General features: G+C 38.4%; 1 protein-coding gene across 6 annotated transcripts in view; it reads right to left on the bottom strand.

Annotated features, from left to right (window-relative positions):
* Positions 1–10,775: 10,775 nt before the first annotated feature.
* Positions 10,776–19,014, bottom strand: part of NFIB (nuclear factor I B) — a 168,230-nt gene continuing 159,991 nt past the window's right edge. For all 6 annotated transcript variants that reach the window (XM_030969257.1, XM_030969259.1, XM_030969260.1 and 3 more), the window contains one exon: positions 10,776–17,342. In XM_030969257.1, the coding sequence (XP_030825117.1) occupies positions 17,213–17,342 (130 nt within the window). In that variant the 3' untranslated portion in view covers positions 10,776–17,212. The remainder of the gene's footprint in view (positions 17,343–19,014) is intronic.

The following is a 19,014-nucleotide window of genomic DNA, read 5'->3' as shown; positions in this document are numbered from 1 at the left end:
CTCAATTCCAAGTATATAAAAATATTTCTTCCTCCAAGATGATCCATTCTTGCTATAGCTTTGAGCTATTGCAGGGCAACCATAGTACTTGCACTATCATTTCAGACACACGTAAAAACCACAGCAATGCCCCAGTTGGATGGGAGTGTTGATCTGCTGGAAGGTAGGAAGGCTCTGAAGAGGGTTCTAAACAGTCCGGTTCGATGGGCCAAGGCCAGTGGCACGAGCTTCAACAAGACCAAGTGGAAGGTCTTGCCCTTGACTCATAACAACCCCACTCAAAAATGCAACTGGCTGGGGGAAGAGCAGCTGGAAAGCTTCTTAGTGGAGAAGAACCTGGGGGTGCTGGTCAACAGAGGCTGAGCATGGCCTAGCATGTGCCCAGGAGGGCAAGAAGGCCAGTGGCATCCTGGCCTGTATCAGCAGCAGTGTAGCCAGCAGGGCCAGGGAAGAGATCATTTCCCTGTCCTTGGAACTGGCGAGCCTACACCTCAAATCCTGTGTTCAGTTTTGGGGCTCCAAGGGCAAAAAGTACATTGAGGTACAAGAGTTAGTCCAGAGAAGGGAAATTAAGCTGGTGAAGAGTCTGGAGCGCAAGGTTCATTAGGAGTGGCTGAGGTTGTTTAGGCTGAAGAAAAGTAGGCTCAGGGGAGACCTTGCTGTGTTCTAGAACCACCTGAAAGGAAGTTGTAGCAAGGTGGCAGTCAGTCTCTTTTTCCAGGCAACTAGTGATAGAACAAGGGAAAATGGCCTCAAGTTGCATCAGGGGAGATTCAGGTTGAATATTAGGAAAAATTCTTTACTGAAAGAATAGTTAAGCATTGGAACAGTCTGCCCAGGGAAGTGTCAGAGTCACAGTTCCTAGAAATGTGCAAAAAACAAGTAGACTTGGCTCTTTTTGATAAATTTTAGTGGGCATGGTACTATTCAAATGAAGGTTAGACTTGATGACCTTGGAGATATTTTTTAACTTTAATGATTTTGTGGTTCTATGAGTAACTTCTCTGGATTTTTTCAGTTCGCATTACTTTTTATGATACAGGTATTTTTTAAACCACCCATTCAAACTTTAACATTTTTTCAGGCTTTTGGAACTTCTGTAGTGCTTAATATTTTTCAAGTTAACATATTGCATAGAATCATAAGATAGTTTGGGTTAGAAGAGACCCTAAATATGATTTACTCTCAACTCCACATTTATATAATTGCTGGTACAAATCACCTTTGACTCTCCTCAAGAACCCCCCTGTGGCCCTGTGCTTTGCAGATACTGCTCTTCATCCTCGGCAAAGAACTGAGAAGCATGTCAGCATCCTGATGACATACAGGGACTATTTTCTGCTTCTTTGCAAATAGGAACACCTTTTATGGACCACCCCTCTGGAACCAGTCTCTCCAGCATCATTATGAAATTTTCATCATCCCCATTTGGTAATGGTCCTGTTTTGCTGCAAGGATTTCTTTGTTCTTAATGTATCTGGCTCCTCTTTATTCTGAACCCATTACTTTTTAAGCATATGCTTTTCCCTCTATCATTTTTTGTCATGATACATCTCTCCTTTTTTGTACATCTTTTTAGCAGACAGTTTCTCTTTTTCCCTTCCTTTCTTCTTTTTTTTTTTTTTTGGGATGGTTTTCACTTTTGGTTTGTTTCGGTATTGTTGCTGTTCTTGCTGTTGGCTTTTGGGTTTTTTTGAAACATTGCATTTGGATGCATCAGAGAAGATGTCAGATTAATTTCTTTTCACTTAAGAGGACTGAAATCCTAAATTATTCATGAAAGTGTTCAAGTTGGAAAAAAAGTCTTGCAAGGTGATTGTGAAAGTAGTTATTAGATCATCATCACCATTAAATTTCTTAATTCTTTTGTGCTGGATTAGTTAATTGCTGTCTAGGAGAAAAAGGCATAAAGGCATATCCCATCAGCATAAACCTAATCAGAAGACAAATATCTTCTAAGCATTTAAGGCGACAAAACACATAGTAAATAAGGAGAACAGAAGATGCAACTCATGTTACACATGTTAACAGCAATAAATGAGGTTGGCTCTGAGCATATTATTGGCAAAAAAATATGATTTAATAAATTTTGCAGCCTGTGCAGCATACAAATTCCCTCCCAACAAATGACATAGACACCAGGCAGACTGAAAAATGGCAATAACTCATTCAATAGTGTCTAAAGGCACCTCTTAATTATTTTTAGACAATGCTTGGTTTTTCTATCCCAGCCTTTTGACCTAGACACCAAATCCCATCTAGCAGGTGGGTTCCTCATCTGCAGATTTTGACAGCATAACAAAGGAAAAACATCAGGCAAGACCAACAGGAGCGCTCCTCCTGCCACTCTTGACCCCTCTAAATTGATCCTTCTAAATGGCAAACCAGGCCATAATTCAGCAGTACATTCTTGCCCTTTATTGACAGCAGTTCCTATCGTCGCCTTACAATGTTTGCCCTGCAGCTTTGTTCATCAGGTCACCTCTGCTATGCTCTCAGAGCAGCTGTTCAGCTGTAAAATGTAACACCACTGTACGGGACACTTGTTTTAATTTGAAGCTGCTTCACTCATTTGTGAGCTGACTTGCCATTCAGATATATATCTCTGCAGCTTTTTAAATTTTGATCCCTTTCAATGAAGATTGTCATAATTTACAGAACTTTTTCAAAAAACAGGTATTTGTTAAGGGAACAAAGATTTTCATCCAGGTTCTGAATGTACAATCAAAATGGAAACAGAACCATACAGATCATGAAAATTGTGCAAAGGAACACCAACAATCAATTAATTTGATAACATTTACTCCAACTGAAGAATTAATTTTTGCCTATTAGTATAATCATCATCACTTAAATAGCTGAAAAGAAAGAACTTAATACAGAATGTGAAAGTAGTAAATGGGGACAATGTCAAAAAATTGTAACACTCAACTGGGGGAACTTTATTCTCCAATTATTCCTGCATGTGATGTTCAACATTTCCTGTGGCCTGCTGTGGAGGTAATGTATTGTTTGTACTGAATCAGGCATGTCAGCCGTGAATCCCCAGGTACAGAGCCCATGTATGTAGTTATGTAGTTTTCAGGAGAATTTTTTATCTTTCTCCTACGTATCAGATTTTTTAACTCAGCCAGTTAAGGCTGTCATTGCTGAAGAAAGTTTGCACTTTTCACAATTCCTCTTCAGAGAGGAAGTCTCAGCACTAAAATACAATCTAACACTGCATTTTTAGCAATGCAAAGGCTCTGGCTTTGAGCAGTAGTCATTAATATTTCCTTTTCTCCTATAACTGCTAAGGTGATGACATCACTGGAAATCATATCCCTCTATTTATTTCATTAGCAGGCGAGACCCTCTGCTTAACCAAAGACCAGTTGTGGAAATTAGATGATTTTACATATTTTACTAACAAAAAAAGCAGAGTAGCACTAGGAGCCAAGGCAAACAGGTGAATGTTTTCATACTTTACAAGGTTTCTGACTTGCAAGAAAACTTTGACTGCAGAGGAAGTGATTTTGATTCCTTCACTCCAGATAGAAAAGTTCAGCTTGAAGAATTTGAGGTCTGTTAAAACTCTTAATGTAGCCAAGTGACTTCCACAGAGAAAGCACTGATCATCACTCAGACTTTGTGAAAACAAGCTATGTTAGAAGGGTGCAAAATCTGGTTCTTCCAAAAATGTGAATTTAGGTTGTAATAGTAGTTTCTTACTTATATTGATGGGAACACATAGAAACCTTAGTGAAATCTAGAGACATAAGTTCTTATAAGCTAAGTATGTGCTGTTATCCTGTTTGGCCATATAGAATCAAAGATACAGGAAGGTTAAAGCCTGACTATTCCAGCTTTCAGCCTCCATGGGCTTTCATTTTCAAAATGATTATTGGAAATCATCATTCAGTAGGTTTTGCTTCTGCTAAGAACACTCACAATTAAGCCTTTGATGACACACATACATATTTTATCAGCAAATCAACTGGAAAGTTCAATGTGTAGCTCTCAAAACACAACCTTGAAATAATACTGGCTTCAAGAGCTCCTTTTTCTTATGAAACAACATTAAAAATTGTTGCGTCTTAGTGACATTTATAATCTTCAGCATCTGCTCCATTCTCTACTAAGAGTTAATGATAATGATTGTGATTTGACCCATGCCCCTCAGGAAGTACCTGCTTTTTTTTATTTAAATCCAATTTTTAATTCAGCCCAAGTCTCTTCCCACTGTATAGGTGTCGTCAATGTGCCTGGATAGCGGCGCACAAGACGAAGAGCAGAGCACACATGTTTGGTGTCGTTAGACCTGGCTGGATGGAGGCATTAGAGATTAAGCTCCTGCTTACTGACCACTTTTAATATTTCTGTTTTTAATCATCTATAGAGATTAAAAGCAGAAATAGACAGACTCCTATAGAGTCTGTGGTACAGCACCTGGGACCTACCAGAGTGCTACATATATCAGCAAGCACAGAGCACAGTTTGGTCCTAGGGCAGGCTCCTGACCCCAGCTCACACCTCCCTGCTTTCTCAGCCTGGGCACTTGACTGAAGCACAGAGCCCCTGAGGTATTGCCTGTCCCAGGGAACAGGGAGTGAAGACATCCTTGAAGCTGCTTCGAGGTGCCATTAATTTGAAACATTCCCTTTCTATACCAATCCTTCCTTCATTTTTATAGATTGTCCCAAATCCACTCTTTTACTGTTAACTGCCAGAAAACATAATTTAAAACCTTAATTTTGCCTTATGCTATGATCAAGCTGTAGGAATTTTCTCTTTGCTGGATACTTCTGGACAGGACCTCCCCACTCATTGCTCCACTCATGCCCTGCAGAAAGGCTTTGTCCAACAGCATAACGCAACCATCTTTGTTAAGTCTTTCTTGCTTTCTCCACAAGTCTTGATCAAATAAGTCAAAGGGAAATTGTTTTTCCTTACAATACTACAATCATTTGACTTTCTCTATAGGGTAAAATAATCCAGCCCTACCCAGCAATAAAACTCTCAGCTTTTGTTCATTTATTTTAATAGTCACCATTAAAACTGGATTTAAGTGCCGCCAAGACAGAATATACCTTTACCTGAAGATTAAATTCTGAGATGACTGAGCCCAGCAGGTCCCACCTTCTCTTGAGACATGAGGTCAGCCAACCTTAAGTCAGGCTGGAGATGGTCTTCTGATATAGTGGTTCTGTGACATAGCTACTCCTTGCAGAATTGCTGCCACAGGAGGTGAAGAAGAGGGTAGGATATCTGTCATCTCTGCAGGTGCTCTTGGTGCTCACTAATCCCTCTACTGCTCCCTGGGATGAAAAGGGATCCTACCTGAGCTCAGGCTCACCCATTGTTTGCCACCTCCCTCCTTGGGTCAGAGTGATCCAACTCTACCACCTTTCATCCTCAGGAGAGACAAGGAGGACACGCAGCATGAGGGAACCTCTGATTGACATCAGGCGGAGGTAGTGGGGAATGGCAAGCAAGGAGCCTTAGTGATTGAAGAATGAGGGCAAAGGCAAGAAGAAGAAGAAGAAAGTCTAATTGAAGAATTAGGGTAAAGAATTAGGGTAAAGGAAAGGAGGTTCACTGAGCATACCGGAGAAGAACCCGAGCCCACGGAAAGACAAGGACAGAGCTGGCAGCAGGAGTTATTTACGAAGGCAGCTGTTAGTCTGGATATGTCAGCTGTCCATCTCTTCAGCCCCTAGAACACTGGGAAGAGAGAGTTTTATTGTTTCACAGTGAGATGCTGTGCCAAGCCAAATTTCATCCTTGAGCACAGGACAAGACTCTTCCTTTTCTAGTTTTACCCTAATATCATCCCCCTGGGATACCCTGAACAATTATCAAAATTCAAAGTGAATTAAATTTTAAATGTATAAGATAGCAGGGGTTTCTGTTCCTCACATTGTTCTTTGCCTGAAACATCAAAAGTCTGAACAGAGGCTTATAAATCAAAAAACTGCTGTGAAGGGGCCTTGCATATATCCTTGAAAACATGATGATGTGACAGGAAAACTAGCTACTAGAAGGTCATCATTGTACCACTCAATTGATAAGATTGTTACAATCTTATCATTGATTATCATAAGATTGATACAATCTTATATCTTCTCTATTCCACTCTAGGTAAATGCTCCAAAGATCCCCAAGACTTAGGACCAAAGATTGAAAGCCACTGTCCTGAAGGAACACACCATCTGCAGCAAATACTGTTGGAACTTCCTATTGATACACAGTCCAGGCTTGCCAGGACCCCATAGCTCTTGCTGCTGGCTCCTCCTGAGCAGAGAGATCCTGGCCCCTCTAAAGACACAGTCATCCTGGCGTGATGCTAGCTTGGCATGCCCAGAAAGCACTAAGTAAAGAAGCTTAGCAGGTGGACATCTGATTGCAGCAATATTTTTGCATTATCTACTTACCTTACTTTCACATACTCCAAAATGTCTTAACTCATCTACAGTCCACATATTATTATTTCCAACTTATGCAAGCTCTGAGTCTTAGAGGCATCATGTTATCTTTAGTTAATTTTCTTATCACTGAGGGGATTTTATGAGTACTGTGGTGTATGTCCTCCTCTCCAGTTCAAAGTAAAACCAAACTAACATACATTAGATACTTTAGATATTGGATACAAGTGAATTCCTATATCACATTCCTTCAAAAGGAAGGACTGAGGGTGGAAGATCAAGCCACCTAAAAAAGAAAAAGAAAAAAAAAGGCAACAAAAGGAAAAACAGCAAAATACCACCAAGAAAAAAACCCAACCTTATCTTTGTATTCTTGTCTCCATGAAACAGAAAATACACTCAATTTCTAATGGTTATCACAAATCAATGTTTTCTGGTCTGTGAAACAAGCCCACTATAAGTAACTGTGACATTTTTCCAGTGTACTTCAGCAGAAAACTACACTAAGGGAAATATTTCAATCTCAAATAATTTGAGAGAGAGGTGTTTTACAACCAGAAAAATTCCTGAAAAGTGTTTAAGTACTAAAGCCCCCACCTACCCTTGGGTGACCTCATGGCATTGTGTGGCATTTCAGTGCTCTGAGGGAACCATTTGTTTCTCGAAACATCAGCAACTATCTGATCAGAGAGTTTCTGAAAATTGAATAGACAGCTGCTTACAATTGATATGTTTCCAGCTTCATGGTGCTTCAGAGCTTGATTTGTCAGTTATGTAGAGATATATTTCTTACCCCTGGCCCAGTGCTTGGTGTATAAAACTTTCTTGCCTGTCTGCCCACAGCAATGAGTGCTGGTTTTGGCAGCTGCAGTGCATCTAAATAAAGCCAATAGAGACAATCGTTTTAGTAGTGAGCATCATCTTAGCTGCAGAAACTATAATTTTCTGCTTTGAACATCTGCTTTCACCCTAAGGCACCCACCTCAAGGGAAAAAAGAAACAGGTATAGATATTAAGGCCTGGAAAAAATACATGTTCACCTTAATTAAGTTGCCTTGGCAGCAATATAGGTGTTTTCTAATAAGATCTGTTAGAAACCAGTTGAGGGATCTCTATTAATTCCCAGTGGCATCAGTCAGCTTTTCCAGAGGAGATGTCCCACCTACTCCTGAATCCCTCTTTTTTTAAAGCAGCAGGTTCTGTTTAGATAGCCCATTACACCATGTGCAGACACCCACTACAAGAGAATGTTGATATAAAAGACTGTGGTATGCTTAAAATTTCCATATATTGCTTTTTCCTTAAATTTCATATTTTTCAATGTCCTGTAACTTTGTTCATTGCATTCTTTGTCTGGAGAACACACTGATATGACAGAGTAAGAAAAGTGGGTACAGGGTACAACATAATGGTGAATGCCATAGAAGGTAAATTGAGAAATTGAGTTCAAGACACACTTGAATGCTTGCTCAGCTCTTTAGAGCTCTCAGCAGCTCAGTCCATCAACATTTCTGGGTAATGGCCTTGGTCATAATGGCTGCTCTCACGTCAAGGACCTTAAATAAACTATTTGTGAACACTAAAGATGCATTTTCCAGGCAGAAGTAGGATACCTCTTCTAATGAAGATCTTGGTTAGGCCCTGCTTATGTCTGTCAAAATCTGACAATGCCAAGAGTTTGCTTTAGTTTGGACTCTGTTCTTAAATCTTAGTGGACATAGTTCTATCATTTCTTGGGGAGATTGATATAACCTATCTATGAAAAAATCTTGTGAAACAATCCTGTGGTTACCTTACCAGAAAGACTTTAGGTTGCAGCTCTCTTGAGCGGAGATGTGACAAAGCGCATGAGAATCACCTGGACAGCAACAATCTTCCCTCCAGCAAATTCCAGACAAAATTTCGTTCAGTCCTGAGAGTTCAATAACCTTGTTTCATAGACACTCCTGGATGTGACTCAGATACTGGCAGTTAAACACTCCCAAGGGTCCCTTAGCATTTAGGAGAACACATCCAAAGAAACAGAATGCCAGGGGAACATCCCCAAAGAAATGAATGCTCATGGGCTGAGGTGCAAAAGCAAGATGCCAAGACAATGTTTGCTTTAACCATTACCCAAAAAATCAGAAGCTGATTGACCAACAGTTTTACTGTGCAAATTTAAATCTGTAACCAGCATAAAAATTAAGACTCAAAAAGAAACTCAGATATAGCAAAGATTTCAGAACTTCATGTAATGACTTAAGCAGCAAAAATCTTTGTGGTTGCTCTGCACACTTCTACTTTGTTGCTTGTGCATGTGTTTGGATCTGGTGTCAAGATTTATGTCATTTTTCAATTATAATTTTTATGCTCAATGGAAAATACACAAAAATAACACTGGACGTGTTAAAAAACTATTGTTTGTCCATTTCTTCTAAAAAATCTTGTAAATGGGAAAGCAGAAAGGCCTGAACTAGAAGTGTTCCTCTTTTTGTATCACCACAATGTTGCAAGCCATGCTCTTTGCATTCTCTCCTTCTTGCTACTTTCATATTGGTGGTATAGGACTCTGTATTGTGTATCTTGAGCATGGCATTGCAGGTCTGGCTGTGACACTGGCAGTCTCAGGCAGCTGCCATTCTCCTTCCAGCTATTTGCATCAGTGTCACCCTAGGGCCGGCACGCACAGAGTGGGGGATCAAGGTCATGGGGGATTGCTGCACACTTCATCAGCAGCCTGCTTTGCAGTCAGCTGAAGAGTGGCTGGAGAAGTAGGGCAGGTTTTTGTCAGAAAGAGGAGGCCAAACTTAACTGTCTCTGTACTATTCACGAAAGTTTTCTGGTTTGGAGCTTTAAACATGGAACCCGAGGGCCTTAATATAGTCTTCAAATCATGGCCAAATGGCATCACTCAATGAAACCCCAACCGGAAAAATCATTTGAATTTCCTTAATTTTCATGCCTGACAATTTGTTTTGGAAAGACACACACACAGAAAAGGGCCTCTCACAGAAAAAAATGAGTGCATTTAATAAACCAATGGTCATTGTGTTAACAAACCAGTAGGGAAAAATTTTTAAAAAAATTATATTTTTTCACACTATTGGTTGCAGCTGGATAAAACTTATGCTCTAGAAACTGAAGAATACTTTCATCTAAGTATATGGAGAGCTGTTTCTCTTCACTGTGAGACAAAATTTTATTATTTATATATAATCCAGTTTAAAGGTTTACACTCTTATTCCACAAGTAATTTGACCATATTCATGTTACTTGTTAAATATTGGTACTGATTTATGGAATGCTGGTGGTTTGAGAAGAAAACTTTCTATTTCCCAGAACATGAACTGAATGAAACATCCTATATGTACATCTGATTCACGCTTACGAAAAATAGTTCTTTTGTGGAGTTGAAAGATCTTGACCTTACATAAAGATTCCTGGTTTCAGGAAGAATTTTGGGAAGATTGAATCTTCCTGTTTTTATTCAACAAAAATGTAATCATGAAGATGGTTAAGAAATCAAGGATTGACTGTCTGTCACAAATCAATAACATAAACACAAAACAGAGGTCTCCTAACCTCCTGCTATCATGCCTAATTTTACATCACAGGAGATGCAGTTCAGATTGATGCCTTTTTCTGGTCCCTGAAATAATGAGCTAGATACAATTAGGTGATAAAAATGCAGTTACCTTTTATGAAGGGCTCCCTCAGGTGTGCAACATGCTGAATTTCGTGCCAAAAATATGCTGAAAATGCACACCTGACACACAGGAAATACAGTTTTATAAGTTTAGAAAATTAGCATAATTGACAAGAATCCCCAATTAGAAACACGGGTGTTGAGGTAATTCCCCCTTTTGGTTCTATCGTCTTCAGAAACCTCCCTTCCTTGCTAGCTGTTTATGGGACAGTGTTTTGACCTTCGTTCTCAGAAGAAGGAAGATAGGATATGGGCCTAGGAATGTAGTTTGTCTTTCTGTCAAACAGGATAGGAAAGTACTAGCACAAATCTATATAGTTATACCATAATAGGCTACAGAGCTACAAATATTTCTGAAGAATATATAAAAGAAAAAAATTGGTTTAGCATCAAGATCACCTGTATAATTACTAGGGTTGGTTGAATATGATAAAAACTAAATGTAAAATTTAAATTGAGCTGATTACCTGATTGCATCTCCTTTTTCTCTTCTTTTCCTCCATTTTCAGTGTAAGTAAGTTAAGCCCAAATGTGTGCAAACAAATATGTTAAATCTAAACTAGGTATACACAGATTTCCATGAGTTTTGCTGTGCTATCAGGCTACAAGATTTTAGGTTTGTTTCTAAGATATTCCCAATTATGACTTTTTGAGAGACAGAAATGAAAACATAAGGCCATGTCTGTAGCATAGCTCATTTTTATTGTTTAAACAGTTTTTGCATAGGAAATATATCCGCTTCCAGTAATTGACTGCAGTATGAGCAGCTGCTAGCAGTATAGGCTGGATATAACAGTAACAATCACATTAAGTCAAGCTTGATTTACACCAGTTTAAAACTTGTGGCAGTTGAGTTCATTTGTAACCTAAAAAAAAGAAAGTACCAGAAAGAACACTTTATCCTCCAACCAGGCACAATAAAAACCTTTGTTAACACTCAGGCTAAAATCAGATCTGATGCCAGAGGGCTCTAATTCCAAAATTAAGTAGCTGTACTGTAATGCATCCTACTAGTGAAGGTTCATTACACAAAGACTCTGCACGCACCTTCTTTTTAATTAAAATGTAACCTTCAGGATTTATGGCCTACAGTATGGGAAAAAATGCCAAAAGTTTTAAAATGGATCAACCCTGGTATGTAGCTAGCAAGCAATAACTGACTACTTGTCACCTACAGTTGTACTAAATGTATCTAAAGAAACACACAGCCCTACAAAAGTTTTCTCAGAGAAATATCATTGAGATGGGGTGCCTCTTCCCAGATTACTAAAAGTTCTATATGATATAAGCGCAAATTAACAGCTTGATGAAGACATAATCTAATGCAGCTCTTGAGAAGCCTATGCCTGGGATTGAGGAACCCCTCACATTCTACAATGTTGTAGAGATTATTTTTGAAGAAAATGTTCTCTGAAACATATTTACAACTGAACTCAACAGAGACTGTGAAATTGAACAGGCACTGCTCATTTGTTTGAGTTTTTGGTAAACATTTTGCTGGTTTTTGTTTCTTTCTCATTTTGCATCAACTTCTATCAGTCCATGCAACTTCAATGCCCTCAATGAAAAATGCATAATAAGCCATACTTCTTAAAAAACTTCCTTCTGCATATAGAGATACATTTGCCACATCAGTCCCTGTAGCACAGTTTTCAAAATCATTCTGTCAAAAATACAGTAATACAAAGACTAGCTTTAGTGTCACTAGCTCACACTGCTCTCCATTTATTTAGGCCACCTTTTGTTTTACTGTTACGGTATCATGCAATGAAAGTATCAAAGGCTTATTCTATTCATGATGCTAGTGGCACTGAAGCCCTTTTCACAAATTCAACATACATCTGAATTGCAACACACAGATATTTCTAAAGAGTACTAACTAGTGAACCCTTTTATCATAAAGAAAAAAAAACCAAACAACTACTTACAACCATTGAAGAAAAAATTGCAACAAAAAAAAATGTAAAAATTGACCGTCTCCAACTTGTCCCCTTTACTATTGACAACATGACCAACAGAGCTGTGGCATGGAAACAGTACAAAGAGTTGTCATGGCAATAAGTTTGGCTGATGCAAAGGTCATTGTGCAGGGTTAAAGGGCAAAATCAGTGGTCCATGTTATCCTCCAACTGCAGTGCTCCACCACACCCACACAATTTTGAGGAATTAATAAAACAGGGGAACTAGCAGAAAGTGCAAATAAGAAGGAGGCGGTTTTCGGCTCCTTCAGCATGGAGAAGAGCATTCAGCTTTGAGCCTTTCCTGTTTAACTTGATTAGCTGGCGTGGGATTTTACTCTCTTTTTTTTTTCTTTAAAGTTTCCTATAGAAACCAAATAAAAAAATCCAGGAGCATACAGCTGGTTAACGTTAACAAAAGACCTTGACAGGATCATGTAAACTATAAAGGATGTCATGCTTGGGGCCTTACTGCCAGCAACATTAGAGAGTGTTTTCATTAAAAGTGAAAACTGTACACTGAATATGGGAAAACTTTCTGCAGCCTTCATAATCTCACACAGTACATATAATTTAGGTTTAGGTATAGAACACACTCCGGTGTCACAGATGTCTTTGTGCAATCTCTTTCATTAAGTCCTTATGAAGCTACAAGTTGCAAATCCAAAATTCTGCTCCCTGAGGACACAGCTGTGTGAGACTTAAGTACTGTTTTAGCTCTCTGCCTATCCTGAATAGCTCTGTGAACCTAATCTTAAATACCATCATGTAACAATCACAAAAACTTTTGCTAAAGGCCATATATACTACTAAAAAAAGACAGTGGTGCTTCCAACATTTTGAAATGCTCTGAAAACCAACTTTTCCAATACTAAATACAACAAAATAACCTTCATAAAATATAATTTTCTCCATTTACATTTTTAAAGGATTAGTAACCTATGCTTTTCAAGCACAGGAATATGCGAAATAACTCCTAACATGGACAGATTTTTTTTTTAATACATAAATTAAGAAACTGGAGAGTTTTAACCCAAGTCCAGTTTCTAAACAAAGAATATTCTTGTTTAAAAATGGAAACGCATTTCCATTATAATTGTTAAAAAGTTAGCTTTACAAACAAGGGTATTTTAATTAAAAAAAAATTCTTAACAAAACTATACAGTGTACAAATTACTGTCTACAAGGTAGGCGGTTTAGTCAGAAGATCATCCTTTCTTCTTGCTACTTGCAGCTTCACAAACTCATTCACATATTTTCAATGGAGCTGCCCACCTGAACATCACCCCACAACTATATTGCTATAATTAATATTTTTGCCATGTCTTTATGTACAGTCTCCTTCACTGCCTTTTTTTTCCTTAGTCAAGCCTCAAGCGTTCATGTCACTCCAGGGGAAACACACTTCAGTGGCACAGCCATGAGGCCAGGGCTGCAAAGCAACTTAATAAAGGCAGAACAGTGCACATAGAACGGGGTGGCTCAATTTAGTCAGAATACACTTCCTGGTGAAGGAGGAGGCCAGAGACTGGATTTGAGTTCTCAATCTTATCTTAATCTTTTGACTGCTGAGCTTAAAAAAAAAACCAACCAACAAAGCCAAACTAAAACCAAGCATACAGTAAATGAAAGTCTCATTAACTTCCAAGCAGGCTTTTCTATTAGAGAGGCAGGTGACAAAAACCCACAGCTGCTGAATAACCCAGTTTAAAGATGGAGTTTACTTCTCTAAAATATTGCATCTTTAGCTCAGATTTTTTCATACAGGAGGCCCGATTAAAAAAAACTCTGTTAAGGACATCTTTCTTACTACAAAAGGCAATTACCATTCTGGATATTTCATGTTGAAGCCTGAACTTGTTCCAGTTTTGCACCAGTGTGGTATTAAAAGCTTCCAGGGAACACCTTTTTAACAGAACTAATCAAGGATATGCCCTCAGCACAGCTCTGCTCCCAGACTGCTCTGTATCATGACATGTGCAAAGGACAACACATACTTTGTTTTACCAGGCCAAGGCCTGAGGCACATTGTGATTGGGTCTAGCAGACTTTGCCATGTGCTTGGCAAACAAATTTACTTACTGAAGGGTTCTGAAAGAGAACCAAAGAGCCCCATGTTTCTTTTTGTGTCTGTGTCTTATCTGTTTCTTTTTTTTTTTTTTTTTTTCCAGTTTAGCTAAATCTCAAAGGTTCATTTTCCTACAATTCCCACCTCTGTAGCCATTCAAGCTCTGCCTACACATTCAGTCCTCCTGGAGACATGGGGATGTGGCACCACTACTGCTCTTAACCACAGCTGAAGGCAGAAGGGACTGACGGTGGTACGCCCTGACCAGAGCTCACTGGGGTGGCTGCTGCTGGAGTTGTGCCTCTGGCACTGCTCCAGGGTAGGAAAACCTCCAAAACGCAGAGACAACTGCAAAGGGATGAATTTCCACATGACTATATGCTCCTCTGCTTTCACCCTAGCAGAAGACTGTACTTTAAAGAAAGCTTCACCCTGTGTTGAGCCATACATTGCAGAAATCCCCTGTGTGTAAGAGATCACCAGCAACAGGCCCATACCTGGTCTGCAAAATGAGATCTTACTGGAAACACACTTTTATTTCCACCATGGTCTAATTCCTTGCGTAAAGAAATTCCTTCTCCACTACTCCCCAGAGGTCTCCATCTGATCTCTATGAGAAGACTGCAAACTTCTGACATAGCCCAACCAGGCTGGAAATTGTAATTCAAATGCTGAATTTGAATTGGCAGGGCAAGAGAGGAGTGGAATATAAAAAAAAATATGTACAGGAAAAAAGTCAAGCAGAATAAGGGGGGCAAATTCTCTGCTTGAGCAGCTCCAGAGTCCACTGGAGTCAGTGGAATTATGCCAGCAAAGATTTTGGCCCTGTACTTGCATTTCCTAGACAAAGCAAACGTCGTTGTCATTCTGAGCTAAAAACATTTTCTAACATGAACACTTCAGGATGCATTATATTTGCCAGAATGGAAAAGACTTCATCTCACTGTGGGTCTTGACCTCTTTCTCCATCTGTCTTTCTCATGAAAAAAACCTTGAAGTAAAACAATTTCCTCAAGTCAAGTCTGCCTCCAACAGAATTCATTATTTATTTTTTAAATCCAGAAATGATTTCAGCTTGCACCCCAGGTGGGAAGTTAAAAAGAGGGAACCTATTTGAAAGTTTGTCACAGTAGGCAGAACAGTTGCTTTGCAGCCCTTGCCTGGCTAAGGGTGCACTGCTTCACAGCTACACTGTAAAGTGTTAAAAATCCTCCCCCCCCACCCCAGAATATATATATATGTATGTATAAAAAAAAATCCCCTGTCCACCTCTCAGTACAGAAAAGGACCTCATCACACTGCAAAAATAGCAGTACCCACTTTGGTCAATTAAAACAAACAAAAAAAGCATACATTATTTTTTTTTTTTAAATCTGTGTACTTACCTATAATAACCAATACAGCTAAAAGCACTACCTACATAGGCAAAACTTGGTATTGCATAATTCGTATAAATTTGTATCCCCTCCCCCCAATATTAATTGGAAGATGAAAAACATGAAAGGTTAATAGAAAAAACACCAAAATACTGAAAATATTGCTGGTCGATTACAATTCTTAAGCGGCAACTATACACAGCCATGATATGCTCTATAAATGTGAGATAAAGGTATAACTGTCTAAAAAATCCATGATGTCACACATTTTTCGCATCTGGAGTACAAAATATTTTGTCATAAAAATGGTAAAGATTTAAAATTATAATAAATGCAGCAAAACAAGTGTAGTGATGTCAATTTTTTTGTAGTTTTTTTTTCTTTTTTTCTTTTTTTCCATTTTTTAGATTTCAAGGCAAGGCACGTAATGTGGACATTATATCTTCGTGCAAATTAGGATTACTGGAAAGAGTATTTTAAATTTTTAAAGAGACATAGAGGCAAAATGTCTGCCCATGCACATTATATTTCTGTCAATATGTGAAAATTGTTGAACAAGGCTAACTTCTGAAAGCACCATGCAAGTTTACAGCACCCTGTAATTAGACTTACATTAAGAGTGCATTATTTAAATACAACATATCCCCATCCTGGTATTACCAGTTTGTAAACGGTAAGCTTTGCCCTTGTGACATGGATTTGCCTATGTCTTTGTCTCTATGATGTAGATTTTACAGAAACATGTAAACCCTATGGGTTCTTGATGCAACAAGTAAGTTTAAATAAATAAATCCTACCCCTCTGTGGAGGCAGCAGCTAAACCAACATAAGTGCTGTGTTTCCATTGATTTCTTATTCTCAAGGACGTGATTTGTCTTGACTTAATGCCTTTTAATGCCCTCAAAAACCGAGGGGAAACATAAGTTTGTTCAAAGTAATTTTTTATTTTTAATCCCCTCAATTTAGAGTCCAAGGGCTGAAGGACTTATAGTGATGACCTCTTAGATATGATTTTTAAATTGCACTTGCCTCTGTAAGTGTTTCTTTACTGGGGAAAACGTCACTTTTTTTCTTTTTTTACTGTTGCATGAGAAGATAATACTTTTACCTGTGTAGAGGCATTTCTTCCATAGAGCCTGTGTGTTCATACTGATTGAAAATTTCAAACTGCATAACACACTAGAAAAAGGCTGAATTAAGGGCCAAAGTTTAATAAATCCATACTGATAACTAAAGGCTACAGAGCTTATTTTTAAAACATTTAGAAATCAGACTGTTGAGAAAATGTCTGGCTCGCGGCCCCTGTCCTCCTGCAGCTCTGCTGTCGCTGCCTAGCCTTTGTTTTGTGAGATAACCAGGAATAGTGATCTCATGCGTAAACAACAAGAATACTAAACCAACAGAACTAGCTTATCATGCAAATATTAAGGCATCTAGAAAGTCAGTTAAAATATATTGTCAGAGACAGAACATCTATTTCCCAGCGGACTTCATATAACAAAGGCTACTTAGGAGGAGTTGCATTCTACTCATCAGTGAAATATCATCGACCCTTTGTATATCATTTCAGTTTCAACCATAAGAGAATTAGTGATTGTAAGAGCTGCAATTGCTGGTCTATTTTTGTTCTTCTTTCTTCAGGTTCTTTTCTCATACTGTCTTCTTTTCTTTTTCCTTTTTCCTTTTTTTTTTTTAATTTTGCTTTTAATTTTTTTCCCTCAGTTGCTTGTTTCTGCTTGAAGGAAAGGCTCTCCAATTATGTTCAAACCATAATTTGGGACATTTGTCGGCAGGATCGGTGTCCTATTTGATACTTGGAAAGGAACCAAGCTAGCCCAGGTACCAGGACTGTTGAAAAGGGGAAAGAGACAAGGAGGGAAAGAGAGAGAGAAAAAAAAACATATATTAAACATGTATACAATGAATTTGAATCAAGGTCCAGCTAATATTCATTAATAATAGCACTACTTAAGATAAAGCTGGAAAGAAAATTTGTGAATGTAACTTGAGATTCTACTTCCTAGTTTTCTTTGTGGAAGTATGAGTTGTTTCAAAAAAAATTAATTATGTTGAACTCAGTAGCAAGTTGTATGACTCCTGAGTTACACTAAGAGGCCTGTTTGTTTATGAAAACCCCCAAAAATGTCATATACAAATATATAGAGCAGACACAACTAAACCATACAAATGACATTACATAGAGTAATGGATATCATTTAAGAGCTAGTGAAATATACCACAGGGTACAGGTGTTCTTTTTTCAAGAACACAGCATGAAGATTCAGTGGTTCAGCATCCTGTGAGATTTCCTCCACTCTTACACACATCAGTTTATTTTGTCACCATTCCAAAATAGGCCTCTGAGATATAAGGATGTCCATAAAAACAGAGGATTTTATGTTCAAAAAAACTGCTTTTAAAAAAATTTTCCCTAAGAATGTCAGTTTCAGAAACACCAGTTAACACAGGATCCAATCATCTAAACACTTGCAGCTAAGGGTAGCCACGAGTTGAGGGTAACAGCAAGTAACATATTTTTTAAAACAAGCCTCTGAGAAAAAAAGTATTTTCAAGAACGATTCAATGACTAGGAACTTAAGTCATCATTTTAAAAGAGCTCTGTCACTAAGGAGCTGAAGTCCCAATGGCATTCACAGGTTCGCCAGGCACCAATCAGTAGTACTTGCAAGATAGATACTCAAAGATGGGTCTCATCTGCTGTGTTCAGTACCCAGTAGCCTGAGCAGCCCTTTCCTTAGATGTGGTTCTGGCAACCCAGAAGTCCAAACCAAACTATCCTAAGCTATATGCTTCTGTGACTTCAGAGAAAGTTTTGTCACATTTATTCAGAAGAAAAACAGCATCAAGTCAGAATCACTGACAAAGAGCTAATACCAGCACTGGACATATAGCATGCAAACCCACCCTTCCTCTGCACTTCATTGTATTGAGCTTTTCCAGTGTTTATCTCAAACATAAGGGCTTATTTCGAATTATACTCTGGGATTAGGCTAACGAGCTTCCTGATAGCACATCTGAAGCCCTTCAACTTGTGTATGGTGGAGGCAAAAAGTTTTCTTCCTTTTATATCTTTTGGCCCATTCCTTCACAGCTCTCTCCCTGGACAAGCAGATGCACTTTTATGGCATCAGGTATAAAGAAGAAAATTGACCTTTTTTATCTATTTCCAATGTTCATGACATTTATCTATTTCCAATGTTCATAATTACATTTCATTTAGCAGCCTTTTGTGATCATTTCAGTTGCTGAAAAGTGGTCAACTCATTTTGTAAATTCTCATAGCTTTTGCATTAAAAAAATACAAACGGCTTCTTTAATTTACTTCTGTTTGAAAATACTTACCTCTCTAAGCTTGCTAATTCACCATTTTAACTCCTAGCAATTAATTTCAGGTGCTATGTTTTACACACACAAAAAAAAAGTGGAAATAGTTCCTGACCTGCTTGTCTTAATAACAGCCATACTCCCAAAGGAGAAGGACTAATCTTATTTCATGAAG

The sequence above is a fragment of the Camarhynchus parvulus genome, chromosome Z, assembly GCF_901933205.1.
Source record: "Camarhynchus parvulus chromosome Z, STF_HiC, whole genome shotgun sequence".
Lineage (NCBI taxonomy): Eukaryota > Metazoa > Chordata > Aves > Passeriformes > Thraupidae > Camarhynchus > Camarhynchus parvulus.
The sequence above is the reverse complement of the archived record's forward strand: the minus strand, read 5'-3'. Positions and strand labels throughout refer to the sequence as shown.